This window comes from Pseudomyrmex gracilis, unplaced genomic scaffold, assembly GCF_002006095.1.
Source record: "Pseudomyrmex gracilis isolate BER0280 unplaced genomic scaffold, ASM200609v1 scaffold_216, whole genome shotgun sequence".
Taxonomy (NCBI): Eukaryota; Metazoa; Arthropoda; class Insecta; order Hymenoptera; family Formicidae; genus Pseudomyrmex; species Pseudomyrmex gracilis.
The window spans coordinates 13877-27352 of NW_018020800.1; the positions used below are offsets into that span (position 1 = coordinate 13877).

The window sequence follows — 13476 nt, forward strand, 5'->3', positions numbered from 1 at the left end:
TTACTGTGTACAGGTGATCAAAAACATAGTAACTGCAACGACTTTGTGAGTTTTGTACGAAAGCGTTCAAGAATTGAAACAAGTACATAAACATTTTGCTATATACTTACTATGTGCAGTATTCTATAAAGGTTTCCGATAAGTGAAATGAGTTTTGTACGAAAACTATTATTCCATTTCTGCAAACTAGATACTATACATATAGGTATACAGGCACAATGTTACCTTTTCGAAGGATCACCGAAAACTGTAGACAAACTCTCGTATATATGAGGTATATACATACTGCGTGAACGTCATATGTCCTCTAAAAGCGTTTTGCAAATCATGATAAACAAACTAAGCCATATCAGCGAAGTAGAATGTCATATATTTGTTATGAAAGAATTATATTTTCACTAGTAAATAGTTACAGTTTCTTTAGACAAATTAATTACATTTTTTCAATCATTTGGTTATTGTACTGAGAGACATATCGAAGCGGTAGTTTTGGATTGACAAAAAAACTCACACTCGGTGAAAGTTTATTAATAGAATGGTTATTTATTTGTGGCAAATTGAACATATGTCATTGTGTAATATCTGACATGTAATAAAACTAGTATTCTTTAGAGCAGAAGCCTGAAGAAGCCGTTTTTGCTTTGCATTGTTGCGACGTTGGGTTTTTTAATAAACAAAGATGTTTTGGTATTTGTCTTTTGGAGCAAATTGGACATATATGTCATCCTACAATATTTTCAATTCACATTGAAGAAGCTGTTTTAGAACAAATATATTGGATATTTATATATATTTTTTAAAATATATATATATCTTATAGAGGGGTAGGTATGTGTGATGAAAATTCACAAGAAAAGAAAAGTTTTTTCGATGAAGTAAAAACTTTGTTCTTGTTTCAACAAAAATCATATGCGGAATTATCTTGGTTATTCTCTTTTTTTATTCTCAACATAAAACCTTTCGGATAAGTTTGTCGTGTACACATACATATATGTCTCTTTCTCGCGCATGCTGTCGCTAATAATTCAGAAATGAAAGATACAGAGATGAGGAATTCATTTGGTGCCGACAATTATATCTAATCATGTCAGTATAAGTGATTTAAGCTCCTTAAAAAAGAGTCCTTTTATAATTAAAAAAAAAAACCTGAGAGAATTGTTATATTTAGGTTTTTATTTTACAGAGACAATTTAAAAATCGAAGATGTTTTACTACTTGAGTCGGCCAAGCGAGTGGTTTTATTCTTAAGTATTTCTTGAAAAATAGAGATTTTATACCGCTGATTGAATATCATGAAAGAATTTCTCTTTTTGAAGATTTATTTTGTAAAATTAAAACTTTTATAGACGTAGATTTCAGGGGAAATATAAAGTAAACAGTCGCGAAAAATCAGACAAGTAAAAATATAGAAATCTTTGCGGAGTTGTCGGTTGAAAATAGTGAATTGTACATATTCACTTTAAAATTTATTATATTATAGTGCATCTTTGTATTATATAAGAATATACTTATGTACATATATATTCTTATACAAGTACGTTCTATACGTATAATTCTCTCGCTACTTTTTTTTTTTACTGAAGATACAGGAATATCCAATAATAATAAGAATAATAATAATAAATACATAAGATAAAGCTTTCGATACAAGAGCAAGATAAAATTTTTTATTGCTTGTAAGTTTCTGATCATTAAATATGAGATCATATTATAAATTTCACGACTTACAAGCGTGCATTTCTTACTCTTGCACATGGTTACAAAGATTTTGGCAAGATAGAAGACTTGTCTGGTTTTCCACGGATAATAATCTAATTATTCTTACATACAGACACATATTTTTACAGAACATCTTGTATACAATCCAGTGGATTAATATTGGCTGAGGAACTTACAGTATCGACAAAAAATCCCTCTCCGTATTTGATCACTTACATCTGTCAAGACCACCGCGCAATCTCTACTGATCGCCTCACAAAATCAATTTCGGAAAATCAGATCGTGGTTTTCTTAAACATTATGTAGATATATTTTCGTGCTCTCGCAATTAACTCGTAATTCTATCACACGCTGTGAATCTAGTCCACACGCGCGACGATCAAACACTCAACATGCAGGGAACATTACATTGAGTTTTGGTATTATAACAATTATCGCATCTACATCTCTCTATTTTTAAGGGTGTCCTTCCGGTATCATGCGGTTTTGTTTTCTTCTTTATGAAAATGCACACGAACGTGGAGCATCGAAAAATCACACGCGGTTGCTCGCAAACAGTTTTGACTTTTCTAATAATCCTAATGACAAAGCAAAAAGTTTAACCGAAACACTTTGCCTCCTTGTTTTTACACGAGACTTCACAAGGCCAAGACATTACGAGATAGTATGTTTCTTTTTTTGCGCTGACATACTGTTCAGTGCGTTTCTGACACGCTGTCAGCCATTCGCGTAAAGTTACTTGTACATCTTTCCCTTCTTAGCGAAATAATAAAAAAATTCATTTCTTTGTTTTATCAAGAATCGTCGGTCGAGATTATAAAAATCGCGTACAAGTGGAAATTTTGTATTTGAAAATATTTATCGAATCTTTCACGTAACGCTGAAATGTAAATTTGAAAGAAAAATTGACAATTTTTTAGAACACCAACTATCCCTACTTACGTCAATAGTTGATACAGGAAGAACAAAGAGTCGGTGTATCTTTTTATTTTATAGAGCGAACAAACGTATCATACGACCTTCGTAAATAAAATACGCAAAAAATGCTGATATCTCTTAAATAGAACTCTATAAAAACACAATCCCTTACACATATTTCTGAAGTCGACAGCTCACAACGTGTCACGATCAAAGGAAGTTTGGCTCACTGTAAACCAGCGAAACGTTTTATTAACGCTGCCATTCCTATGGCTGATAAAAAAATGGCAGAATTTCTTAGAATGCTTAACTTTATGAATCCTACGTGTCTACGGTCAAGTATCTACGGTCGTGTCACGTGTCTATGACGAATAGCGATATATATCAGAAAGACGAAACTCGGATAATATTAGAAGAGCATACAGAGCATTGATTGATTTAGTATAACGTGGAATCTCATATATCTCTCTCGAGCGGAACGATAGAACGTGAGACTAAAAGCTCGCGCTTGAAATTGAAGAGAACAGTTTTTTTTTTTTTTTTTTTTTTTTTTTTTAAACGTGCGAAGTCGCGCTGCAGTCAGATTTAATTTAAGTGTCTGCGTGATGTGATTTTTTTTAATCGCTAAACACATTTTTTTTTTAACTATTTAATCTTTAATGGTGTTCTGCGCGACCGAAATTATTTTATTATGGGTCCCGAGTGATTATTGTAAAACTCGTTTTTCTTTTGTTTTTAAGATCCTTCACGCGCTTACACGATTTCCGCTTTTCGCCTTTCTCATCACGCGAAGCCACTTTTTTCTCGCGTTTTTTAAACACTATTACATTTTACGAATCGTTTAAATTTAATAATCAATATTAGAGAGTACTTGTTAGGCTTACGACGTGTAACATACGCGCGTTCTACGAGCATCAAGCATTCCAAGGAATAAAAGTCCTCTTTTAATTCAATGTGATTTTAGGCCATGTTTGAGCAGTCGCTAGTAAGATATGAAAAGATCGCGATTATATATATAATTTTTTTTTTTTTATTACCGACCTGAATTCCCAAGATTTATGTATATATATTTCTTTTTTCTCGAAGTATGGCAAGAGAGGTACAATGTCACATAACACAGAAATGTTCACGATCATCGCACTCGCACTTGCAAACAGGAAATGAGAAGGGCTACAATGGGGGCAACTTTCTTAATCTCTCTCGCGCAGCGTTTCGTTCACGAAGTACTAGAGTGCACTGATATAAATCAATCGTATGTATTCATGTAATAATCGCCAAGTTCTCTCAGGGAGTTCAGCGTCGATTAGCACAGCGTTGATATAGGTCTGTTCTTTTTCCATACTTTGGCTGCACTAGTTCACAGTCTATCTTTTTCCTTTTAATATAGATAAAAAAAAAGATAGAACTGTGAACTAGTGCAGCCAAAGTATGGAAAAAGAACAGACCTTATATTGCATTGAGCGTGAAATAAATTTGTACGCATACACAAGATACAAGATTGATTTATATACATCGTCGAAACGCTGACGCGAGCTCGCCTCCTGCTAAGCAGGCCGGAAAAAAGAGCTTCTGCTCTGCCGCTGCTTTGATCCGCGTGAAGACACACGCGTGTGCACAATTCCGTGAGATTGTCTCTGACACTTAGAATTAGAATGTTGGAACAAATACAAACATAGATATGTTCGGGAAGAGGCCGTTGCTCATATTATAACTCTTAATCAATAAACGTTCTCTCGCAACGTCCAGTCGCAACTAACATTCATCTCGAGAATAAAGAGAGAAATCTACTTTCCTTCGACTAATCAGTAAGTCATCTAATGTTAATTTTTCTAAAGAATGTTTCTGACCCGCGACTGGTCGGGCGACTGATAATGTATACAATACATTGAACGTGTACAATTATATATATGTATATATAATTCGCGGTGTCTCTCTCTAAGAATACTTTACAGACTGCTCGTAATAGTAAGAATTACAAATACGCCATATTATCTTCTAAAGATTCGTAGTGCAAGTTTTAATCAACAGTTTCGATTGTCAAGATTAATGCTACGCATTTGCGCGCGTGTGTGTGTGTATATATATATATATATATATATTTCTGTATGTGTGTATATGTGTGTTTGATTATTTATCTGCTTATCTCAGAACGTGTTCGTTTATTTCATGTACCTGTGAGTGAGTGTATCATATTTGTATTTGTAATAAATAAAACGTAGACATTAGTGAGATACTCTCGAATCGTGCTCTACATTAAAGTGTTAGCGTTCTCTGTCGTAGAAAAATCGTAGTTGTTTTCTCATTCTACTTAAGCGACTGACGTACGTCTAGATTTTACTGTAAGCTCGAGCTTCGTCGAAGATTTCTAAAAAACTTTTGAAGACGTGGAAGAAAGACGGGAAGTGTGGCACGCAAATACACGCGAAAAATTGAATTTCTCCTCGCTTTTCTTTAAGAATATTTTAATGATATAAATTAAACAAGAAGATTAACGAAAAAAAACATAAAAATATACAAAACCATAACCCAAACACTGTAGATGCGATTGCAATTAATTAATTATTTCGGTATATCAGTGCGTGTAATAACTTTTTATAAAAAGAGAGTGTGTTTAAAGTACAAGAAGAGAATATTATAGATTTGATTCACTCTGCCGGTAAAATGATTTATAGTCATCAAAAGATCAATTTGTAATGCAATCAATAATACGCATTACTGATATTGTGTTTAAAATTGTAGTGCTGTTACAAAACAAAAACAAGTTTCTCGTCTTGAGACTTATACAAGGTGCTGGAGTTATTATTATTTAATAATCAGAAGAGAAGAAGCAGCGGAGCGATAATGGTAACAATATGTAGGTACTCTAACGGCACACACATCAATAACGATCGTAGTAGTACAATAGTAGTTATTAAGTCACTTTTCGAAGGCTAGTAGAAAACGTGCTTAGAACGCGCTCAGCTATCTAACTTACAGAGAAGAGATTTTTTCCTTCTAAAAAAAAAAAAAACAAAAAAAACAGTGATGATTGCATTCGTACGAGAAGATTGTCCATGCGATGTAATTCTCGAGAAAAACTTTCGACGAAATGCAAAAAATTGTTCATAACTAAATTTTCTTTGACCCCTCCGTCCAAAGTTTCTCGCCGATTCTCTTTACCTTTACCGCAAATGTGATATATATCTGTTTTTTAATTTGTTCGCGCTTGTACTTTCTGTTTTTTACGTCGCTTATTTAAACATTTATTTTGAACTTTCTTCCCTTCTCATTATTTTAAGTATCGTTTATCTAATTCGTCGAGTTGTGAAAAAAAAACAATTGAAGATACTCAAGGACGTTTCGTTATCGGTACATTTAAAAAGAGTCGTTACAAGTTTCAATGTTTTGTCAAAATATCAGCAGTATTGCAAAAAAACAATTAGAAGCATACACAGCGGTAACGAAATGAAAAAGAATAAAGACGTGGTCGCACGAGACAGCGTCTACAGATAATATTTCGCAATAACAAAGATCAAATTCACACGAATTGTCCAACAACAGTAATTTTAATGTCGGATATAGTTTTTTTTTTTTTTTTTTTAGGCCGATTTATATCATATACTTTGTTCTCGTGAATTACTGTTGATTTTTTTCACGATATGTGATCCTAACTCTTTCTCTCGCAAAGGCACAACCGTCTCGTTTATGTGACTCTCGCAGCTAGTGTCGCTGACGTTTTTTTTTCGAGGCGAGAGATCGATGAAGCGATTTTACATCGATACAGAAAGTGTATGAACAGCACAACCGTAATTAAAGTGTTTCTTTTTTTGTTTTACCTTTTTTTTCTCAGACCGATACTACTTCCTCGTTCTGTGCCTTACGTATAAAATTACTTTCATCGAAGCGCTCGCGCCTGCACGTTTTTTCTCGATCGTAATTGAAAACCTATGTATAGTTTCACAAAGTAAAGAAATTCCCAAGTGTTCGTTTGCAAGATGCAAACTCTCGAGAATCGTCGCAGATCCAATAAAACGATTAAATAATAATTTTTATTTTCGTAAGAGAGACTATAGTCAGAGCTTTCCAAAAAAGTTTTTCCAGATTCGGATGTTCGATTCCGGACTGCGGAATTCCGCAAAGCGCATGTGCGCGCGTTTTTATCTATAGTTCCACTTTACGCACGTACGTACGTGTACTACAGAGAGATGGATTTTGAATGCGCGATAAATGAACGCGCTTTGCGGAACGCAACCATAATCAACGGACGCACACGTACGTACGTCGAAACGCAATTAACAATACAACTTGTAAGTGAGAGAAATTGCACACGTATTTTTTTTTTTTTTTTTTCGTTTTTCAACATTGATCTGCGAAAATAAATCTTCGTTTGAACTTTCGTTGACATCCCTTAAACATCTACATTGTTAACACTGAGTTTTAATAATATGAGACAGTGGCATATTTATCGTTACGTATCGTTTAAAATACATGTACATTTTGATTAGCCTTCCATTATACAATTTTCTTTCTCAAACGATGTAGTAACATATTTGTATATATATATATAGCATATATATATATTATATGTATATGTATATAGCATATACATGCCATATTTTCCAGGTCAATACCAATACTATATGTTTTACACGTTATACACAAACATCACATCACTTAGGGTATCGCCGCGTGTGTCTCTCCGCAATTTTGCGCACGCACCACACTCGATTTTGATAATAAATCTGTGATCTCTTTAATATTATCTTTTTTTTATATATATGTATATATATTATTTACGTGATTCACGAATACATCCTGATGAAGATGCTATTGGATCGTTATGTAACTTTAGTATTATCACGTTCATTTACCTATTCTAATTATTCGGGCGGGGTAAGCGCAGTAAATTCTGGACAATTTATTCTGTCGGTGAAACCCCGTCGCGGGACACATCGTGGGGGATTTAAACACTCACGTTATTTTAACGCGTCCCGAGGATCACCGTAAATCGTCCCGAAGCGCGTAAGCTCGATCGTTCGAGTTTTTTTTTTTTTTTTTCGTCGTGGTAGATAATTTTCTTTCTCTCGATTCTTTTCGCGATCGATTCGCTCGCGATTAAATCGCACGCGACGTATCGCTTCGTGACGTTATGATGATTCTCGCGAGACTGCGCGAAATAGGACGTCGATATATTAGATCTGAGAAACGTCGAAGAAATCTGCCAGTTCGTCCCGCTCTAATTCAGTCTACGAGCTACAAAAATTGTGCAACTTCTAAACACCGAGTTACTTGGTTGTTTTGGGGTATTATTCAAGTTAGCCGCGAAGGGCTATCTCCGAAACACACTCGTCCGCTCGTCTCGCCACCACCTCAAGCTGCGATTGCTGATTTTTTTTTTCTTTTTGTTTTTTTCTTTCACACGACTCGACCAGCGAGTCTTGGAACGATTGTCTACCGTTAAATAGTTAAATTAGGTTAACGCCAATCGAGGCGTTCAGATTCTCATCTTCCCGTTGTCATTGTTTCTTTGAAACGCGTATTGGTGTTTGTTGCAATTTAAAATTCATCTACTCGTTGTGACACTACTATACTAAACTACTGGTACTGGTTTGTTATGTTAATATTTGCGATTATCTTGCGATTACACAGTTCACACAGTTGAATTTTACGACTGAACACACGACTAACACAGGTCATGTAATATTTGTATACAAAGAAACAGTGTTTACACACATGTTCACTTGAAATTTATCATTTCAAGTGCAAACTTCTGCGTTTTTAATCAAATATTTGCTCTAAAGAGAAGTAAAAAAAAAAAAAAAAAAAACAACGGGAAATTTCTGAAGTCGCCTCGCGTCGACATGAAAGGACCAAGCAGGCTTCTCCGCTGATCGGTCTTTTGAGTTAATCGTTATTATTTGACGTGTTCGAAATTCGATCGAATCACTGAACTGGGTCAACCAGATGAACCGCCAATCAGCGGCAGATGTCGATCGAGTTTCGTTTCACATTTTGACAATATATATATATATATATACATATGTATATATATATATTATTCTTGTATCAGGAAAAATGGACCCTCGTCATCTCATCGGAATATATATGTATACATATATGGCTCTGCTGTATTTATTTCCCAAAAAAATAATCTCTTCTTCTTTCTTCTCTTTCTTTTTCTTTACTGTGTTCGTGCAAACATGCGCAGGTACACCTTTATTGCTAGAATCACCGCTAATGTCAACAAAAGACATTCACGGATCTCGAAAGGCGCTAATCAAAGGAACTCCGTTCTCTGGGATCTGCTTGTGCGTTCTTCTTTATCATCGTCTTTTTTTTATTTATCCGCTCGATATATATTGAATATCCTGACTGAACGCCCACGTTATCGTTCCACAAACCGAGATAAATTACGTTTTTTTTTTTTTCACAATTTGTAAGATTGATTGTCTTCTTGTGAACAATTATATGCGATAAAACCATCTGAAATTGATTGTCTTCCGGTTTTGTTACGCTACACGTGATAATCGATTGTTTCGTAAGTAAAACTTGTTGCAACGGGACATGGGATCAATTCGCGTTGCTGATTGATTCTGTTATTTCACGTATACTCTTTTTTATCTCTATTGCAACAAATAACATTTCTTACAGATTATTTTCTGAAAAATTTGTGTATTTATATATTTTATTTTTTTTAAAGAAAGATAAATATATATATATATATAGAATTTTTTTTGTTATAAACTAACGCAATAAATTACTATCGCGCGAGCAAGACAAAATGTTCTCTCTCTATCTAGACAATCACAGTTGCAGTTAGAAAAATGCAGCAACGCGGAAAGATCGATGCTTTATCGACGCGAGCTATAGTTGTTTTTCCCGGGAACGACACGCGTGCTCAAAGACTTGCGATAACGAAGAACGCCACTGTCTCGAGATGATCGAGATCGCGCCGGTTTCGAGCCAGCCAGCACTGCCGCGTGATCAGCCACGATTTCAATCAAGAGATGATCTTGACGGCGGGCTGGTCCTCGTCCTTGAGCAAAAGGCTCAATCTGAGGTCTAGCTCGCCGGCTTCGAGAGCCCATTTTTCCCTTAACCATCATGGTGAGTCCGCGTTTTGCGTGCCGAGGGTGTGGATCGGGAAGAGCGGATACCAGTCGAAGATAAACTCTTTTGATGGCAACAAGTCGAGGTTCACCTCGGCGCCGCCGAGCCCTTGGTTGCTCTCGAAGCCCTGCTTCTTTTTCCACAGCATCACCAGCAGATGTCGACCCTGCACGGTATCGCAGCGACTGTATTTTAGCGTCTGCCGGTACTGCGGATTCTTCGAATGTCGCACCACGCGGGTCTTCCGCTTCTGCAGCCACTTGTCACCGTCGCGTTCACGCAAATAAGTCTTCACATAAGTATCTGCGAAGAAGATACAAAAAGAAGGTCTCGTCTTTCTCTCTCTGTACTCGAAAGAGTCACTCCTGATAAATACTCTCCGTCGAGAGCGGAAAACTCCGATAGTCTTTTTTCTTGCGTAAAATAAAATGTTTTCGTGTTCTTTTTTTAAATTATAATGATTTATTTTTATGTAAAATTCTTTTTCTATATTAATTTTTAATCAATACGAAATTTGTTGTATTATTTTTCAAAATACTTGCAAGTAATATATTTTGAGTTTGTCCTCTCGCCGCGCTCCTCTTGATGATAAGTTCGAATTTAGGTCGTCGTGATTAACCGGCGCGTGAACGCTTGCGCGGAAATTTGTTGCTAAACGCTAAAGTAACGCATGAATAAACAAGACGAAACTATAAACGTCTATAATACACCCGCAGAGTACGAGACTCGACTTCCTAGATGTGCCGGTATATGATGTACGACTTATGTATGACATAGTAACCGATTGGAAGTGTGTCGTCTGTTCTTCGTTGCTCACACGTATCACAAGTGGTAGTACATACGGAGTATGTAACTCTGAAACTTGTTGATACAACCAAAGTGTGAGGATAAAATAAATCAGTCCGAACAAAAAAGTCGTGTACGAGTTTGCAAAACTCGCGATAGTTATTAAAATCTGATATTTGATGCCGAGTATAAAAATGACGCTAACGCGAACATCGCACGCGGTAAAAGCTACGGAATGAAGCTTCTTCGCGCTGAAAATAGAAGGATCTCAAAGATAGAGAATACGTTAGTTAGAGAAATTTTACGGGTGGCTGTAAACAGGAGCGAGTTAACTCAAACGAGAGAATTAGCAGTAACAAGGAAAAAAGCACGCTTTTCAAATTACCTGGCTCTTCTTTCTCCTCTGGACAAATATCCCTGGCACAGATAACCTCGACCTCGAGAGCACCCTTGCAGAGGTAAAAGCCCAGCTGCACCTCGCCATTCTGCGCGCCTGTAATATATACGTGATTGCAATAAAACTGGTCTCATTTCAAACAACGCTCGCCACAAAAAGTCTACTTAAAATTAAGAATCGATATATATATTTATGAAAATAAATGTTTTTACTTTTATAAGTAAATTTAGTAAGTAAATAAAATAAATCAAGTTAAAATTAATTAACATATCTACTTTTTACGGTTTTTAACTTATTATTAAAAATAAGTAAATCAAACAACACAATTGAACAATTAAGAAAAATTACGATAATCGAAATGTTTAAAAACAATTTTTCTTTCTCGAAGAAAGAAACTAATTTAACGTCAAAAAATTTATAAAATTTAAAGCGGATATTTTACCACTCATTATTTTGTATCCTTTCGGTAATATTTGTCCACGTCCCAGTTTCAGATCGACGCCATTTTCATTTCTCGTCGACTGACTGCAAAAATCGAAGTCGCGCCACGTAAATCCAGTGTTGTAGTTAATATATAGAATGAAAATATTAATATAGGATGATATTAATTTTTTCATCAAGCGCACGATGAAATTAAAAAACGGAAGATATGGAACAATGCGACGACGCAAAACCGATGATACGGTTCTAAACATCACAGAAATGTGAATGGAATATAGTGATTGATTCGTTTCAACTCTCTTGTCATAAAAAAGATAAATCGCGTACCTGTACTTTTCTTCTTCGTCGGATTCGCTGTTTCGCTCGTAAAATCTCTCAGGAATCTCCATAACGCTGTCTTTGCGCTCACCCCGCCCTACGAGTTGAAAAGTATCTTTCTCACGCGATTGATCATCGGTCGGACTGCAATCTGCGTCATGTCGCACAAAAGAATCTTGCCAAAGAAAAAATACAATTTATCGAGTTGTCCATAAACATGATTTATTCATTGAACAATGTACTTTGCACAGTGACATTTCTACTGACATAAATTCCTTCACAATTGCACGTTCACACAGATTGCAGCTAAGTTGTTTCTTGAGGAAAACAATTTACGTCTGCCAATCAGAATTAATTCTACGAGCTGTTGTTGTTCCAAACTCAGTTTTGCGACAGATTTTTCAAAAAAAGCTTCCTACTGGACAATATACAACAGCTGCAAAGCACCTTCGATCGTATGAATTTCAATATATAACATTAACAACGTACGCAAATAATGTTTCAACATCGCGAATTTTTTTTTTTAATTTTTTTTCGTAAAATTTGAGCGTTTTTTTATACTTTCACGTAAAAGCGACGATCGTATATTAATCGAGTCGAGTTGTTTCTCAAACGGAAATTTGCGAAAATTCTGAATAAATTTCAAAGCGTCGCGCATATTAACACAATGATATTACACAACAATAAGAGAGGATTGTTATGTGTAATAGGAGATTGTAAATTGTTTATAATACCAATGTACTTAATACGAGACTCTATAATAAACGGCATTTCTATGTGCGAATAATTTAACTGACGCACCCAACGGCATTGCCAACCGAATCGTGAAATTCAACGACCGAAGGTTCCTGAATTAGATGTACGTAATAAGTTCCAAACGCGTTCTCTCTACATAGAGAAGTAAGATACAAACTTTAGTTCCTAAAGTACCAGCGATAGCAGGAAGTTTCAACTCTACGAAGAGGAAAGTTCGCGGTCTCGATAGCTGTGTAATAAGATAATTAGAAGCTCGACGAGCTGATAGAGAGTTCATCCTTATATTTCTACTGTTAACATATTCCGCTAAAACCGAAATATTTGTTTGAATTCTTACGTTTGCATTTCTTCTCATCACCATAGTGTGCAGAACAAATTCTAACACTATAACATATGTAATATTTTTTCTCAAAATATTATTATTATTATATTCTAATATTTATTATACTATAATAGATTTATCTACATATATAATTATCTATATATATAATATATACATATATATATATCAAATTAACCTTTTTTTTTATTGATTTCTCCTCGGCGTTTCTAACAGATAAATGAACAGATAAAAAACAGTACGAAAAAACAGGGATTAAAATTCAGAAAAAAAAAAAAACGAAAAACAATTAGATATAATTTACAGAGATAGGTTTTATTAAACGGGGTCAACCATAACTAATGAACTGCTACTCGTCAGAGATGCTCAAAAAGAATTCGTGCGATAAAACGACTACTTAAACATTCGATCTTTCTTACCTATAATGTTACAACTGTAGATAGTGTTACAACAGGTAGTGGTAGCAGCAAGAGTGACTAACACGTTCACACATTATCTACGAGTTCTAATAGTGCATACAAAGCGATTTCTTATCTCGTAGCATTACTTGCTCCAATCGTAAGAAACAATTCGGAAAAGAGAAGCCAAAGGAAAATTATGAAGGCTTTACGATCAAGGAGCAGGACGTGGATAAGGTACTTTCTCTGCTACTCACCTGTCTGCAGACTACAGAAATTTTGCACTATTTCCCAAACGTATCGTTTAAGTGAAA

At 35.2% G+C, this 13476-nt stretch overlaps 1 protein-coding gene across 6 annotated transcripts in view; it reads right to left on the reverse strand.

The window, feature by feature from the left end:
• Nucleotides 1–9340: 9340 nt before the first annotated feature.
• Nucleotides 9341–13476, reverse strand: part of LOC109858642 (regulating synaptic membrane exocytosis protein 1) — a 131125-nt gene continuing 126989 nt past the window's right edge. For 4 of the 6 annotated variants that reach the window (XM_020436111.1, XM_020436110.1, XM_020436108.1 and 1 more), the window contains exons 20-23: nucleotides 11678–11843; nucleotides 11352–11434; nucleotides 10898–11005; nucleotides 9341–10029 (exon numbers count right to left, since the gene is read on the reverse strand). In XM_020436111.1, the coding sequence (XP_020291700.1) occupies nucleotides 9719–10029; nucleotides 10898–11005; nucleotides 11352–11434; nucleotides 11678–11843 (668 nt within the window). In that variant the 3' untranslated portion in view covers nucleotides 9341–9718. The remainder of the gene's footprint in view (nucleotides 10030–10897; nucleotides 11006–11351; nucleotides 11435–11677; nucleotides 11844–13476) is intronic. The other 2 variants (XM_020436114.1, XM_020436112.1) reach the window with 2 other exon arrangements.